Source organism: Sardina pilchardus, chromosome 2, assembly GCF_963854185.1.
Source record: "Sardina pilchardus chromosome 2, fSarPil1.1, whole genome shotgun sequence".
NCBI classification, from domain to species: domain Eukaryota; kingdom Metazoa; phylum Chordata; class Actinopteri; order Clupeiformes; family Clupeidae; genus Sardina; species Sardina pilchardus.
The window spans coordinates 29,769,981-29,787,032 of record NC_084995.1 but is presented as its reverse complement, the minus strand read 5'-3'; the positions used below and the strand labels follow the sequence as shown (position 1 = coordinate 29,787,032).

Genomic DNA, 17,052 nt, shown 5'->3' with positions numbered 1-17,052 from the left:
GAACTCTGTGTACTGTAGGTCTTCCACATTTCTGGATCAGAGCAAGGACCAAAGCACTGTTTATGTCTTTCAAATGCACAATAGGGAACAGTTCACTAGAACATGTTGTCAGTGTGCTGGATCTTCAGCTGCATGGTTTAGCTAGCGATGGAAATCAAACCAAACCACAACAGCGTGCCATGAAGACAGAAAAGGAGAGGGAGTGTGTGTGTGTGTGTGTGTGTGTGTGTGTGTGTGTGTGTGTGTGTGTGTGTGTGTGTGTGTGTGTGTGGAGGAACCACTGAAGAAAAAAAAGCAGGGGAAAGAGAAGTCAGCTGAGAGTGCCCATTGACATGACATGATGGTGTATTAATCCCACACATGTGCTCTTTGAAGCCAAATACTATTTGGTGAATGGAGAACAGATCAGAACTTGGATAGAAGTACAAAACTGATGGTGTGTGGATAAGGAATGATTCCAGACCCTACTGTAGCTCCATTCACATGTGGAACTGGCATCTGAAATTAATAAATGGGACTAACTCCCGGAAAAGAAGAAGAAAAAAAAAGGTTCAACGCACTGTTGTTATAGCCAAATATCCTCTCACCATCACACACATGTAGGCATTTAGAGAGTACTGATTCAATTTGATCAGTCCTTTTTGTCCGTGGGAACCAAAGCTTTCACCGTACTGTCACCCTAGCTGCATCCATAACCAGTCGTAACCAGTATTCAGTATAGTCTGACTGCTGATTTAAATAACAATAACATGCAACATATGCTAAATATAATATCCACAAATGATTGGAATATTTTCACCATATGGAGCTCTTCAGAGCATGCAGACTGTATGACAAATACAACACAATCTCTGTAGCCTACCCTGTGCTACTGGCTTTGTTTCTCCTCCAGTAACTCTTTTGAATTTAACACTTGTGATATAAAGTAATTAAACATTTATTACGCCTTTGTAATGCCTTTGGTATGAATCCCAGTGAAACATTAATATACTATGTGCTAAAAATTGCAATGAAGATACGGCATTGCATGTTTGCCTTCTGCTGACCCACTTATAGTAATTTACACACTAATGAGAACCATATATTGCCTTTGTTTACTTCAGCTTGGCATCTTCAGTTTGTGATTAGACTGTAAAGCAGATGGGGGCTGGTGTTCTGAAGAGAGCTGTTTAGGTGGGCCCCCTGCCTTCGCACACTATCAGCCTCCACAGAGGAGGAGCACGCAAAAATCATTAAGCCTCTCTCTCTCTCTCAAGCAACAGTGCCTCAAACATCACAACTCATCAGTCTTGGATTATCCCGTAAGGTTACAGTACCCCAAACCGCAAAGCCCTGCACTCCTAATGGGTAATGAGAGGAAACCTTTTGATGTATCTCTTAATTTGATTTCCACAGACCCATTTGACTTACATTATGGGCGAATTAGCATTTGTGAATAACCTTGCCTATCCATCAAGGGCGAATGTACAAGAGAGTTTTCACTAATGATTTCTGAGATAATTGGATAAATAAAACCTTGGAGAAGAAAAACTGCCAGCTGTCATCATCTAGCTGTGTTGACGTCATGTACAGCATCAAGACAGGAGAGGTTCTCAGATACTCTGTGAGATGATACTGTCAACTGGCATGCACCAGAAAGGATATGGCAATGACCAAGAAGAGCCATCAGGTGACTGCAGATCCTCACCTCCATCATGCAATATTGAAGCCAAAATGAAACCATTCTGGGCCTGATCTGAATGAAAGAAAGGAGGCATGGCGACCCTCTTGCATCAACATGTTAAGCAAGCACATCAGACCAGCACTTTTAAGGGCACATACACACACACACACAAGGGTAGACATATTTCAAAACCCTCTCCCCCCAGTATCATGAGGGGAGGTTAATCAATAAACACATACACAGAATTAGAAATATTTCATTAAACACACATTTTGAGCCAGTCGCTATAACTTTATATTGACCACTGCCACACATTAGTCTTGTGTGTGTGTGTGTGTGTGTGTGTGTGTGTGTGTGTGTGTGTGTGTGTGTGTGTGTGTGTGTGTGTGTGTGTGTGGTTCACTTCAGAGGTGTTGTGTTGAACCCTGCGAGCCGCTCCTTTGCTGCTCTAAATCACTGCTGGAGAGAGCTTCATCTCCAGCCACCACTCGCCATCCTGCATTCACCTCACGTCAGCACCCACGAGCACGCACTCCCAGGGATTCGGCTCTCACCTGCTCATATTTCAGAGACGGCAGGGCAGGACGCCGCCTCCGCAAGCGATGGGAGGACAGGAATACCAACCATAGGTATGCAGGAGAAAAAGAAAAAAAAAATGGTGGTTTTTACAGATGTCTACGCCAGTGCATTGGCGGGGAGCTCCTATCATTACTGCTGTTGATGAAACGCTTTTGGTAGACAAAGCCAGAGGTCCAAACTGTAAATAGTGACTAATGAGGCTGTTGTGAGCTCCGGGACGATGAATATGCCCACAGAGGAAGGAGAAAAGCCTGGGGTAATTGCTCAGACAAAAAAAAAGAGGCAGATTTGGTGAATCCTGAAATGGACTGACTTGGCCCATCCACACCCTTTGGCTGCTCAGATTTGGCTGGAGGAAAGCACTCATCTGTGCATGCATGTGTGCTCCCCACATCTGTCCTCAGACCAGACCAGTGGCCCAGTTGCAGGAAGTCGGGGGGAGCATGAAAGGACAATGTGAACAATAGCACAATTAAAGAAATATATGATGCAGACTCTTCTCATAAATGATTACCCATTTACAGAGTCCCTTGAAAACATGATCTGCTTTAGTATAGTCTGGTGTATGTATCTAGTCAGTCTTTTCATGTGTGGAGCAGGCATTAAGAAGACCACTTTTGGATAGCTTTTAAATAAGTGTTGATTTAATTGTAACTGGCCATACTGCACAATTAGCAGAGTGTTAATACTGTGTAAAGTCTACAAAGGATCTTACATATGGCTTGATTCAGAGTTCAAAGAATAGCAACAGAAAACAAAATACAATACACCATTTGATCAATATTAAAATACATTATGTTTTTTTGTGGATGTTTAAGCTAGGGATGCATCATTTGCAAGTTCGGGTGAATCTTCCGCCAGACTATGTGACTTGTTAGACATGGACACTCTGTCACCAGCGCCTGAGCCCTATAGAAAGACAGAGGCAAAGAGGTCATTCCACCAGTCAGTCATAATTAACTTCCAATGAGCGCAGCAGTTCCAGAGCTAACAATCGAGTAAATCTAGCATAAAGAGCCGTTTCCTGGACATTCGGCTGATTGCAAAGAAATATTTGTCAGACACCACATCAATACGGAAATGCAGCAAGATTGCACTTACTCGCAATGTGCTGCCATAGAAGTCAGCAGCTGAATTGTTGAATTGCTGATCCAACATGTCATGTTCAATAATAGCTGCACTACAAAGACAATGAACACTTTTAAATAATAATGTAGACAAGAATAGACATTCACAGAACATTCATTCAGATGTCATATTGGACTAACGTTTGGATTTGAATTCAAAGTCTATCAACATAACTGACACCAACCCATCCTACTGTATGTTCTGAGGCTCAGTTGTTTTCTCAAGATGTCAGCTTAGTCATCATCATTATCACAAGATAACAAAACTTTGTTTTCTTGACAGAATGACATAATCGATACATAACGAAGGGGACAGCTTGCAAGCACTACCAGCGGAACGTCATGATCTTGATGCTGTGGTAGGCTACACTGCTGTCTATCACTGTGGACTATCAACTTGGCATGGAGGAAATGTAGCGCTTGCGTAGCTGCAGCGTAGTTCTGCCAGGTATACTTAATACGTCATTCATTCATTACCTCCGACCAATCACCAGGCTACATCGGCTTTATTAATGACTCTGCCCAGGCACCTGCCTTGTTGCTTTCAGGTGCCGATTTTCGATGTTCCCACCCTCCCTCCCTAATCACCACCAGGTCGGTCCTCGTCCAGTTGTCCAGGGGGTAGGCTTCGCCCCCGCTTCTCGTTCCGGCAGGATTTGCCAGGGTCTGCACGCTCAGTGACCTGGACCTAGGACGGGGCCTACGCCAAAGACTCTCATTTTTGCTAATTTCTATCCCGATTAAAATCTTTGTTAACTTCAGTTATGTCTCTGAGTATTCCTGGCTGAAGTTGATGTACTGTTTGATACAGGCTACACTGCCACAGCACAGGGAACTGCTGTATCACAGAACTGTCATATCATATGTGTTATCATGAAAAAAGGGTATCATATGCAACTGTATCTGAAACACTTAATGAATTGACATTAAAAAAGTACTGTAAGTCAAGATCTTGAGAAAACAAAGAAATATAGTGATCTCAATCACACACAAAATCAGGGCCAAAATGAAAAAGCAAACTGAAAGCAGTCTAGGGCTTCCACATTATTCTGTGTAACTGCTGGCATACTGTACTTACCTGGATGGATGCCTCCTGCGTAGCATATAGAGGACGACAATCGCCGCTACAATCACCAGCAGCGAGATAACCACTCCAGTCGCAATAAATACAGAATCTAGAGAAAAAGCGGGACGTGTTACAGCATGCTTGGGCGAAAACAAAGATAAACATTCGGAACACTGGAGATACAGCGTAGCCTGACCACAGAATCTTGAAAGTTATGAGATGCAATATCAGCAGGAGTGAGAACACCAACCCCCTGTTGTCCCAACAGCTCCCAATTGCTTTAAAAGAGCAGTTTTTGCATGAAAAGGTTTTCTTAGTGAAAAACAAATGAACAATACGAATGTAAACATTCTATCGTTGGGACGTTTGTGCAGAGAATAGACTGGCTAGTGTGTTGCATGCATGGGCTGATACGCACCATTGTTGGAGGGAGGCTCTGTGGGGCTCACTGGGTAACAGGGGCCTGGCGAGAGTCGAACGTCATCCAAGGCAACATCTCCAGAGGTAAACTCTCCCTTCTGATACAGGAACATAAACTACACAGACAAAAATGATGGACTCAATTCTTCACAAAGCGTTACAAACAAGACACTGAAAAGAGCCATACATTATGACATACTAACATGCTACTAAAGACACCATGACACATTTCAAGTAATAATCTTCATCCTATTTCGTCTTAAGATAAATGTCTTACTGATACTCAAACCACACATATTGGCAGCAATTGAAACCTGTAACATTATAATCTACCTGCAGTTGTATTTTTAGTCTGTATTGGGACAATAACACAAAACACAACATAAATTCTTTACCCAAGAGGATTTGTTAGACTCCACAAACACGCTGTCTTCTAACCACACAGCCCCCTGATTACCCGATGCTGTCCAGAGTAAGCGCCCAGCATCATATTCACTGACCCCAGGTCTTAGAGGAGAAGAAGAGGAGAAAGAAGGGGGTTCAGATTTGACCATGATCACAAAGAGCAACAGAAAGCCTCTTTATACCATGTACTGAGTTCATGTCTACTATTCTTTCAAACAAGTCCTTACTTATCTGTAGTCCACAGGCTGAGAGTGCCAATATTTGGGCCAAACATATGGAACCAGAATGTGAGACAGTGACCCCCTCTGGCTGGGAGCAGTACGTCGCTGAACAGCATGGCTGTCTCTCCCCGTATTCCCACCGCAGTGTCCACATACATGTAATAACCTGGGGTGACATAATGAGCCCATTAATTTATTCATGAACAATATAAATTAACAAAGAGTGACTACAGCTATTCTGTTTTAATTAAACAGATCTCATGTTAATCATCTTTCTAATTAAATCAATTAAAATAAAAAACACACACACACACACACAAATGAACAAGCAACACTGCCACATTTAAACACCTTTTATGGTTCATGCATACGTGGCGGTTTCATTGAGCTCGAGATTGAGGGACTTGCGCACTGACCGATAGAGGAGTTGGTGGTGTGGTCCACACTGGGGCCTGTGTTCAGGCTCGGGTTGACCCCCTGACCCCGGAGCCAGTCGGTGTCGTCCACTCCGTACAGATTGGTCCAGGCGCACGTGTTCAGCTCAAAGTCACAGTGTCCCCCCGGAGGGCAGGCCGCGTCCGTCACCAGCACGTCGTCGACGGCCATGTCGCCCTGCTCGCTCTGCCCTCTGACACCCTCCACAACAATCTGCCGCACAACACACAACACAACACAACACAGCGCTGACCATCAGCACGGTCACCTCCACAGTGCCAGGAAGTGGCCTGTGTCAGTGACATGGAATGTGCCTGCCCCTAGCCGCCGCAGGGGCCATGCCTCCCAGACTCCTCAGTGAAATTCCTCACGCTCGACCGACTAGCCCGGGCTCCTGGGCCGTCTCTTTGTCACCGTGGTGGCGGCATGTGGTTATGTCATGTTTCTAACTGGGCGATGGTGTGTGGTGGGGTGGTCGGGGGGGTGGTCGGGGGGGGGGGGGACTTACTCTATAGCTCCCTGTGCTCGCCGTGGCTTGGAGCGGGGCCTGCGCAAACCTCCACAGCTCCCCCATGTCCCCCGCGTGAGAGAAGACGAGCGATGCCTCCCCTTCCGCCGGCTGCTGGTACACGTTCAGCGTCCCCATCCCCTGGCCCAACATGTGATACCAGAGCTGCAGGCACTTGCCCTTGCCTGTGATGTGAAAATCAGATGTCGGTACGGTCAATAATTCATGTTTTCGCCACAGGAAACAGAACTAGGTCAAATGTTGGCTCACATTTCAGGCAAACAGCGGAAAAGAAGTTCTGGCTCCCGTACCTATTGTGCAGGCAAGAGAGCGGAGGAATTTCCTTCCCCTCTGCCAGATATCCCTCAATGGCTTCTTTGTTCCTCTCTGCTCTGAGAGACTCACACACCACAAAGACACCGGCCTCGGGGCCGCTCTTACCTGAGGGAAAGGCAGAGGAGGCCATTTTGGCTCTGCTGGCAGGCAGCTGATTGGACGACTCCAAGTAGTAATAGTGTCCGGTGTCCGTGTTGGTGGAGTGGTCCACGCTGGGCCCGGTGTCGGCGGTGGGCGTCGGGCCGGAACCTCGGACCCAGTCAAAGTCATCATCTGCCAGCTGGGTCCAGTTACAGTCTCCCTCCTCAAAGTCACACAGGCCTGTGGTGGCATACAGTAAATCAGACAAACACGGCACCTCTTCATTAAATAACGCCTTGACCCACAACTACGTGCACAGTCACCTGAGACTACTGCGAACATTTAATCAAAGGAACAATCCACCGGTTTTTCATATTAAACTATGCTATTCCCTTAACTAAGACGAGTTGATACATACACCTCTCGCGTTTCAATGCGTGCACTTAACGGCTCTGGCGGATAAGAAGGATAACTATATGTATGTATGGCGGAATAGCACTTGGGAGCACTTCGACTTGGGGCTGTAATATCATCACTCTTGGATTTTCAGGAGTGAGGATATTATTGAGTTGAAGTGCTCCCAAGTGCTATTCCGCTTAGCGCTGTGCGCCAGTGCCATTGAGTGTGCGTATTGAAACGCAAGAGGTATGTATCAACTCGTCTTAGTTACGGGAATAACATAGTTTAATATAAAAAAAACGGGGGAGTGTTCCTTTAAGAGCCGCCATTTGTCATGCATCACATATACTGTAGTGCTCTTAACAGTGCCAGTGAATCAGGATCAAATGGTGGAGCTGCTGCCAAGCGTCCATAACCCTGTGGTTGTGTTCATTTGGTTTAGGTGTGGGGGGGGGGGGGCACCTGATAATGGACAGGGTCCTGGGGTGAATAGGATGTCGTCAACAGCAATGTCCCCTGCCTCCCCTGCAACATATGCCTCCAGAACGATCTGGTGGACCTCCTCTGCGACCACATGATGGCGCATCAGCTGCCACAGGTCACTTTGAGACTGTTTCCTCTCCCATACCTGGTCCGATTGGCAGGATGTAAAGCGGTAAGGTCAAAAGGTCAGACACCGAATAATGGTCTAGTGTGTGTAACTGTGGAAACTCACCAGCGTTTTTGTTCCAGTGTCAATATTCTTCACAAAGATCCTCAGAGAACCCACTGTAGCTCCAAACATGTGGTACCACACCGAGAGACAGTATCCATACTGACCAACAGGGGGAACCACAGGAGAATTCAGCTGAGCCATATCTCCAGGCCTGCTGGGGGGTGAGCTCTCCAGGTACATATAGTGCCCTGTGAGGGACATACAGCACAGGCAGGGGTGTGGTGGTGAAATAAGAGGTGAGTAGAAAAATGGTAAAATAGTAGTAAAATGGGCCGTGCCATGTCGTTTTTTTGTCAGATTTTTAAATGGCATTCAGAACAACAACGTTTGATGATGGTGGAGGTTATTGTCCATTAGTATAAAATGGTTCCTAGAGTGTTGATGACTATACAAAAAAGGCAAATTTACTGTAATAATACATATTGTGAATGTGGATAATACAATGTGATTTTTGAATGTTAAAAGTTGCATTGGTGAATAAACTCTTAATGGGGGAGGATGAACACTAATAATAGGTGGAAAAACTCTACTTCTGAAATGTCAGCGGTTGATGTTTACTTGCATTTAGCCTCCACTACAGCCTTGTATACAGCTACAGTATATGAAGACATGAGTACTAGCTGATGATTACGGATTACAGTCTAATACACAAACTAGTTGAGAAACTGGCATCAATGCCAACCTTGGCCACTGGTGTGGTCGCCTTCTGGGCCCGTGTTGGCAGTGTCTGTTGGTCCAGACCTTCTCTGCCAGTCCAGACTGTCAGCAGCGCCTTGAGCCCATGCACACCAGCCTTGGTCGAAGGAACAGCTGAGATCAGTCAGATCTGCCAGAGAGAGATGGACGAGATAGATTAAGCTGAATTAGCCATGGGATGCAATCAGATCAATATCCCAAAAACACAGCTCAATCATACAAATCAACATGCAAGCAAAGAACCTTTTAACAGCATCAGTCTCTCTCTTTCTCCCTCTCCCTTCAAAAACACACACACACACGCACGCACGCACGCACGCACGCACGCACGCACGCACGCACGCACGCACACACACACACACACACACACACCCAGTGGAAAGAAATTGAACTGATGCAGCAATGCTCCCACCTGGTGGCTGGTATGATGCCTCACAGTTGTGAAAGGAGATGTCATCCAAGGCCACGGCGCTGCCGCTGACAGTGGAGCTCTGGGTCGCCGTGACCTCATTACCGAAGAGGATCTACACAAAACAGCCATGAGATACAATTACTTCTGGAGTGACAGAAACAGAATTGGCCATTTTGCATGAAAAGAATGCTTATACTGTATATGCAGAGTGTAGCTCTGCCTATGGTGCAGCCTGCAGTCATGCAGGCTTCAAACCACCTTATTTCATACACACAGGCACATAGACACACACACGCACACACATATATATACGCACTATACACACACACAAACACACACACACACACACACAGAGACACTAACACACACACACAGACACACACAGACACACACAGAGACACTAACACACACACACATACACACAGACACACACACAGACACACACACACAGACACACACACCCACACACAGCCACACACGCACACACAGCCACACACACACAGTCACACAGACACACACACACACACACACACACCGTGTAGCCCTGCTGCTGTTTGCCCAGCGGTACGTGCTCCAGGCTCCAGGGTGCAGTGCTGTTCTTGGAGCGTGACCACAGGGGCGACCTCTGACCCTCCGCGCTCTGCAGTGACACGCTCAGCCTGCCTGGGCTCCAGCCGCCCATGTGGAAGTGAAAGCTGAGTCACAGAACACAGTAAACCACAGTGAGTGTCTCAACACTTCCAAGCACTTCCTCCTCCTGAGCCAACACTCCCACACACAACGCAGAACCAGTCTAACCACGGGGCAAATAAGGAAAAACAAAGTCTGAGGGGAATTGTGGCAACTGATTTACACAGAATCCCAAGAATCTCACAGATGGTAACATTTTTGAGAAGAATGGATTGATGACATGGATTCCCCTCACAGATGCCCAGCCATCTTCCCGTTAATGATTTGTCAGCTCCCTTAGACAGTCTCTGGGGCTATGGAACCCAGAGCATCAAAAAGTGACAAACAGGGTCGCGTCCCTGCACGGCACACCACATTTACATTCCTAAATTATGCATTCCAGGTGACAGAGATGCCATTCTCCTTATCATAAGTCAGTCAGTCTACTGGTACCATCAAAATTAGTTTAAAGGCCTTCTTTTTTTAGCTAATAAACAAAGGTATAGTGTTTCTTCAATATTGCCATATCCAGTTGTTTATAAATATGGCAGACACTCAGCACTGAGGCCCTCACCGGAGCTGGCAGTAAGGGGAGGATGCTGGGAGAGGGGGACTCTGGAGGAGGGCCGTCTGGGCCTGCTGAGCCTGACTGGCGCTCACTCGCATGTAGTGTCCTGGCAAGAGAGAGGGCAACATCAGCACCAGCCCATTTGCAGTGATTTCAAGACACATGCATTGCCAATACAACTATGGATTTGCATGTTTGGCTCTCTTTATGTGCTTCTCTTGAGCGCATTTCCATAGCGCTTTTCACACAGTGTGTTGAGGTTTTATTGCAGGCTTATAATAAAAAATACATTTCTTATATGACAATACTAACCAACAGCCACTTGGACTAAGTTCCCTACTGTTGTGTTGTGTTGTGCTGTGCTGTGCTGTGCTGTGCTGTGCTGTGTTGTGTTGTGTTGTGTTGTGCTGTGCTGTGCTGTGCTGTGTTGTGTTGTGTTGTGTTGTGTTGTGTTGTGTTGTGTTGTGTTGTGTTGTGTTGTGTTGTGTTGTGTTGTGTTGTGTTGTGCTGTGCTGTGCTGTGCTGTGCTGTGCTGTGCTGTGCTGTGCTGTGTTGTGTTGTGTTGTGTTCACCTGAGCCTGTGGTGTGGTCGGCAGGAGGGTCAGTGTGCTCACTCGCTCTTTGTAGATGCCACCTGCTAGCCCCCTGGCTAACATCCTGCCAGCGGCACTCACCAGATTCAAAAGAGCATGGACCTGAAAGCAGACCGCATCAGAGACTGAGAGGTTGGTTACATGCCTTTCCATTCACAATACCATGTATTCACAATACAATACAATGTATTGCATGTCAAACACAGGAAGTCATAAGAACACAAGTTTCTGGGAATACATATCCATCAGCATGTTTTAGTTCCGTCTCGAGTAAATAAGACATACCGCACTTCTCCTCGTCCTCCCCTTGGGGGCAGTCTAAGCGGTAGTCACACTGGGTGTTGGCAGGGATACATTTCATACCCTCTGATCGCCAACAGTAGAACTCCTCAGCCTGCATCGACAACACAGTTCACTTACTCCTCTGCACCAAACCAAAACCCACCACACACACACACACACACACGCACGCACGCACGCACACACACACGCACACACGCACGCACGCACGCACACACATACACACACACACACACACTATGCATTAAGCATTATGCCTTCATGTACACCCTCACCCCACATGTGACTGGTGTGGTTGGCAGCTGGCTGTTGTCTGGGTCGTGTTCACACTCTGGAGAGAAGGTGATGTCATCCAATGCTACCTGTCCTCCGGCTCTTTCTCCATCCTCCGCAAACTGGAAGATGATCTGAAATGCACACATACATATGTGCACACACAGACACAAACACGCATTCAGTGAAAGAGAGACAGACAGAGGGAGAGAGAGGGAGAGAGAGAGAATGAGAGAGAGAGCGACAAACATTAAAAAGCTTGAATATTTTCAATAGCCACAGGCACCACTGAATCATCAGCTTTTCATTATTGTCAAACCATGTTTGAGGGGGAGGCACTGCGCTGTGAAAAGATCTCAGCGGAGATTAAAAATTCAATAAAAGACTGTAACACAAACAGTTGCTGCTACCCTAATCTCAAATCGCATCTACAAATGAAATTGTGACTTCAGGCACTGAAACGCTGAGTTTTTAATCAAACATGCTTTGCAACAATGCTGCATGGAGAACACAGGGAAGTGAAAGACAAAGATGTACCAGTCCACTGCTGCTGCTACTACTACTACTACTACTACTGCTGCTGCTGCTGCTACTACTACTACTACTACTACTGCTGCTGCTGCTACTACTGCTACTACTACTACTACTGCTGCTGCTGCTGCTACTACTACTACTACTACTACTACTGCTGCTGCTGCTGCTACTACTGCTACTACTACTACTACTGCTGCTGCTGCTGCTACTACTACTACTACTACTACTGCTGCTGCTGCTGCTGCTACTACTACTACTACTACTACTACTACTACTACTGCAGCTGCTACTACTACTACTACTACTACTACTACTACTACTACTACTACTACTACTACTACTGCAGCTGCTGCTACTACTACTACAGTACTACTACTACTACTACTATATTTGCTTATACAGTATTTGCCTTGCTTACTGTAATAATCGACCAATTCATAATCTTTCCTAATCGGTTAATTAAAACATGGTCAATATCAACCAGATTTTTCTGCTCCATATTTCCTCTTTCATATGTCACTTCAGGTCACCAAAGCCTTATGCCTATGACCTCCCTCACGCGGACATGCGGATGTCCTACTGACCTTGCTGCGGCCTGGGGAGGAGAAAGTGGCCGCTGCCCTGTGCCAGCGGAAGGCCCGAGTGGCGTCGCCGCTCCAGAGCACCTGATCGTAGCTGCCTGTCTGCTCCGTCCGCAGGCGCAGCGTCAGCCTGCCCCGGGGGCCTCCACCCTGGGCGTAGTGGAAGAAGCGCACCTGTGTGTGGGGAGAGGAGGGGGCACGGGCTCAGAGGAACACAGGCACACTCCAGACCGACAGCACTAGCACTGCATAGAGGTGAGGCAGGGTACTGAGAGAGAGAGAGAGAGAGAGAGAGAGAGAGAGAGAGAGAGAGAGAGTCGGAATAACCTACTGTGCAGTGTGAGCTTGGTAGAAGGGTGCTGGAGAGAACTTCTGATGTTTGACCTTGCAAGAGTGGATATCCGGGTACAATATAATAGCCTGGAGGAAGCAACACACAGGCATCGGATGAGAAATGGTTGAATTGCGATGAAATGTACTGTAGCAACTGCGCTTAGTGCTCCATCTACAGTACCTGCTGCAGTGTTGCGCGTGTGGTCCCTTGGTGGGCCATGACCTGCGGGCCAGGCGGACTCGCCTCTCTGCCGGGTCCACCTGGAGCCGTGTGGGACCCCCGCGCCGCTCTCCCACGAGCACAGGCCCTGTTCAAAGCTGCAGTGCTCGCCGTAGCCCTTGGATTCTAACCACAAAGGAAGCACAGTGAGTACTCTCAGCTGAGTCAGCTTTTTTTTTAAGGTATATTTGGGCCTTTTTGCCTTTATTGTTATAGGACAGTGAAGAGTAGACAGGAAACAAGTGGGAGAGAGAGATGGCGTGGGATCGGGACATGACCGCAGGCCGGAATTCGAACCTGGGTTATGGTACCCGCATATGGTACGAGCGCTCTAGCCTGCTGCGCCACAGCACCCCCGAGTTGAGTCAGCTTTAAATGGGGCTGTGTAGGGAGCAGGCACGATCCATTTGAACAGCTCTCTTATTTTTCATAACCACATGAGATGGACACCTGTGTGCCGTGTCAGCTCAATGTGGAGTTGCAGAGAACCGCACGCATGACATTTACTGGCACTGGTTTCCAAATTATTTCACAACACTGCTGCTGTTGTCAGAGTTCTGAAAGGGTGTGAACACTGACAAATCACTACAGTGTTTTCATGATCATTCATTGAGAAATCCTAAACTCATGGCATAAGCACAGCCTTTACTGGCAGCATACAGTACAGTATGCTTTTTTCCCTCTTACCACATTGAAGCTCATCGCTTCTGTCTCCACAGTCATCCGTGAAATCACACACTCTGCTGGGCTCCACACACACACGGTTTGTGCAAGTGAAAAATCCTGCCTCACAATGGTCAGCTGCCTCTAGAAAAGGTAGGAAAAAAACAGAAGAATATGATCCGATGGTGCTGACGACAGATGTTGAGAAATGTCATGAGAATATTTCTGTAAAAGCAGAGGATTCTCCACTCTCTCTCTCTCTCTCTCACACACACACACACAGAGAAGGCTTGTTGATCAGTATGCATACGGTCTGCTAGCCATCTGAGGTGCAATTGATAGCCTCATGACCTCTACCTGGCAGAGTGCAGTTGAGAAGACTGACGTCGTCGATGGCGATGTCTCCGAGTTCACTGAAGGTCCGGGTGGCCTCAAAGAGCAGCTGGAAGACCTGAGGGGTCCGACCCACTCCCAGCTCTGCCTGCTGCCACTCATCGCCATGGTTACCAGATATCTGTAACAATGGGGTCAATCTGGAACCTTCCTGAAGCAGAACTCTCAGCTCTCCGATGCCTGAGAGAGAGGGAGCACTTATACTGTATTATCATAGATACCTCAAATAGAGACAAGTGTTTGCATACAGTACTTATACAGTTGACCTAATACATTGCTGTTTTATTGCTAATAAAGTAGTTGAATAGGAGAGATACACACAAATGAGCTGTTTTGGAGGTGAGAGTCTGCAATGTAGAGTCTTATCAGTAAAGTAAATGTGACAGACAATGTTGAATTTCACATGAGCGCCAAGTCCATGCCACAGCGCTTCAGGGTGTGTGTGGTTGGCTTACCCTCCCCATGCATGTGGTAGTAGAACTGGAGGGTGCAGGCGGCGCTGGCCTGTTCCATGGCTGGGCTCTGGAGAACAGCATAGCTGTTGTGCTCACCATCATTCGCCTCCACAGCCATGTACCAGCCTGGCACAAGCACAGGGGGAATGAATGACACACTAGCCTTAGTATCTTGGCCATCACTGCACCATGTTGAATTAGGAAAATCTTAAGCTGCATTCACATACGTCGCTACTCGCCCATCTCTGAGCGAGAACTGTCAATGTAATGTGAATGTTGTCTAGCTGAATGTGGCCAGGACAGGCGATGCGAGGACTAGCGATGCGATGTGGGCGGGTACGGAGTTAAAATAATTTTAACTTCCAGCGATGTGAGTGAAGCGAGTACCAAATCAGAATGTAGAATAGAGATGATTGACAGTTAACGGACATGTTTGCAGTGAAGTAAACTAGCGGGGAGCCATGGCAACTGACGCAGGCAGCAGTTTTTTTTTTTTCTGCCAGCGAGTAGAATTTCGGCAAGAAGCGAGGAGCGATGGACGAGTAGTGACGTATGTGACTGTCCCTTTAGGGAGAAAAGTCCTGCCAAGAATCTTGGTTCAGCCTCCACATACTGTACTGTAGCTTATGCTACTAGTAAGAAACAAGTTTTTTTTGTTATTAAACATACAGTATCTACATTGATACTTTCACATTGGAACAACATATCCGAGATTTGTCAAGTTGAACTCATGACTGCATCTGCTGTGTGGAGTAGAGAGAGGGTGGAGTTGAGAGAGGGTGGAGGGGAGAGGAGGTGGAGGGGAGAGGAGGTGGTGCTGAGGGGAGGTGGAGATAGCTCTCTGTATCTCTTACCCAGTTCAGTCCCTGTTGTGTGGTCAACAGAGGGGCCTGTGTTAGCTGTGGCAGTGCCATTGCGATCCCGCTGCCATTTGAACTGACCATCACTGACATCCTGCCAGTCACAAGTGCCACTTTCAAACTGGCAAGGGACAAAATCAAGGACGGGCACATTGTCTGAAACAATAAGATGAAACTCAGACCTGACAGCATCTTATTTTATCATGTTTATTCATAGCTAGGTTTGTTTAATATGCAATGGAATTGATAGAGTATAAACATACACAGTTTATCAGAACCCCTTTAATTAATGAATTTGCTTGTTTTCAGGATGAAATCTTAAAAGAATTCAAACACTTATTAAATGAAGTGAAATGATTCTACAAGAAAGTGCTAGTTAAGGCTCTTTATATTGAAAACAATACTAACTAGATTTTTTGATCTTGACATAAGATTACTGTAATAACACTTAGTTAGACCATATTAGATAAGCTGTTTTAGCAGTGTAGTTATTTGAGTGGCTTTCTCACCTCTACAAAGCCCCGGGGTCACCAGAATATCATCTATGGCCATGAATCCTTCACCACCAGACTCTGCCTCTATAATAATCTTATGGTAGGGATAGAGAGTGATATAAATCAGTTAAGAGCTTTGTAACAGACTGTCTCAGAGGTAAGTTTTATATGCTCTACCAATACTCCAACAAATACTGTAAGGACATTGACTTGTTTCTAATTCCATCGAGTCTCCTACATACCTGGAAATGTGAAGGCCTGCGTAAAGAATGTGCCGTCTGACTCCATGTCTGGCCACTCTGGGACGTCTCAAAGAGCAGCTCCTGCTTATTGTCCACAGTGCGCACAAACACACGCAGTGTCCCTGACTCACTAAAAGGAGAGATACATACTGTACTGTGCATTCACACATCTGGACTGTCCAACCTGCCATCCATTTTCTGCATTCTAACTTGCACTCCAACACGTATAATGTATTCAGTGAGCGTATCTCATTTTTTATTCATTCTACAGTATATGAATGTTTGTGAAGTAGAAATATGCACAGTACAGTATATATACAGTATATATAACCTGCGGTGGTTCCACACAACACAGGTTACATGTGTGTACAGTATACTATACTGTATATGTGTGTGTGTGTGTGTGTGTGTGTGTGTGTGTGTGAAACGTATGCCTGCTGTTCATAGCGTAAGCAAGTGAGAGTGGACAAAAGTCAAGCAGAGTGCCGATTTGTTCATAATTGTGTCATACAATGTTGTCCAATCATACCTTCCACCCTTGAGGAACCAGAGAGAAAAACAAGTGTCAGCGTCTGGCTGAAGCCACTCCGATGCCAGCTCCGCCTTACTGTTGGGATTCTGCGATTTGCTGAGCAAGAACCTTCCTGAGGAGTCAGTAACACACACAAACACACCCAGTTGAAGATTGCATTGGTAAAGGCCACAGAGACGCAGAGGCAAAAGCGGCGCATGGGGAAGAGGAGCCTCACCGTCCGGAGAGAGGGTTGTGTGGTCAGACCCGGGACCCTGAGCGTGGCCGTCTGCGTGGACC

General features: G+C 46.6%; 1 protein-coding gene across 1 annotated transcript in view; it reads right to left on the bottom strand.

The window, feature by feature from the left end:
• Window positions 1-2,891: 2,891 nt before the first annotated feature.
• Window positions 2,892-17,052, bottom strand: part of si:ch211-106h4.4 (MAM and LDL-receptor class A domain-containing protein 1) — a 24,724-nt gene continuing 10,563 nt past the window's right edge. Inside the window, exons 13-40 of the mRNA XM_062551787.1 lie at window positions 16,991-17,052; window positions 16,771-16,885; window positions 16,242-16,371; window positions 16,015-16,093; window positions 15,500-15,661; window positions 14,646-14,771; window positions 14,155-14,370; window positions 13,096-13,260; window positions 12,913-13,001; window positions 12,585-12,755; window positions 11,469-11,600; window positions 11,179-11,287; window positions 10,873-10,995; window positions 10,307-10,406; window positions 9,599-9,758; window positions 9,064-9,175; window positions 8,638-8,781; window positions 7,956-8,143; window positions 7,703-7,868; window positions 6,866-7,081; window positions 6,425-6,609; window positions 5,898-6,129; window positions 5,488-5,647; window positions 5,251-5,362; window positions 4,854-4,971; window positions 4,448-4,544; window positions 3,344-3,422; window positions 2,892-3,151 (exon numbers count right to left, since the gene is read on the bottom strand). The exon at window positions 16,991-17,052 is cut by the window's right edge and continues 164 nt beyond it. Coding sequence (XP_062407771.1) covers window positions 3,056-3,151; window positions 3,344-3,422; window positions 4,448-4,544; window positions 4,854-4,971; window positions 5,251-5,362; window positions 5,488-5,647; window positions 5,898-6,129; window positions 6,425-6,609; window positions 6,866-7,081; window positions 7,703-7,868; window positions 7,956-8,143; window positions 8,638-8,781; window positions 9,064-9,175; window positions 9,599-9,758; window positions 10,307-10,406; window positions 10,873-10,995; window positions 11,179-11,287; window positions 11,469-11,600; window positions 12,585-12,755; window positions 12,913-13,001; window positions 13,096-13,260; window positions 14,155-14,370; window positions 14,646-14,771; window positions 15,500-15,661; window positions 16,015-16,093; window positions 16,242-16,371; window positions 16,771-16,885; window positions 16,991-17,052 — 3,844 coding nt within the window. The 3' untranslated portion in view covers window positions 2,892-3,055. The remainder of the gene's footprint in view (window positions 3,152-3,343; window positions 3,423-4,447; window positions 4,545-4,853; window positions 4,972-5,250; window positions 5,363-5,487; window positions 5,648-5,897; window positions 6,130-6,424; window positions 6,610-6,865; window positions 7,082-7,702; window positions 7,869-7,955; window positions 8,144-8,637; window positions 8,782-9,063; window positions 9,176-9,598; window positions 9,759-10,306; window positions 10,407-10,872; window positions 10,996-11,178; window positions 11,288-11,468; window positions 11,601-12,584; window positions 12,756-12,912; window positions 13,002-13,095; window positions 13,261-14,154; window positions 14,371-14,645; window positions 14,772-15,499; window positions 15,662-16,014; window positions 16,094-16,241; window positions 16,372-16,770; window positions 16,886-16,990) is intronic.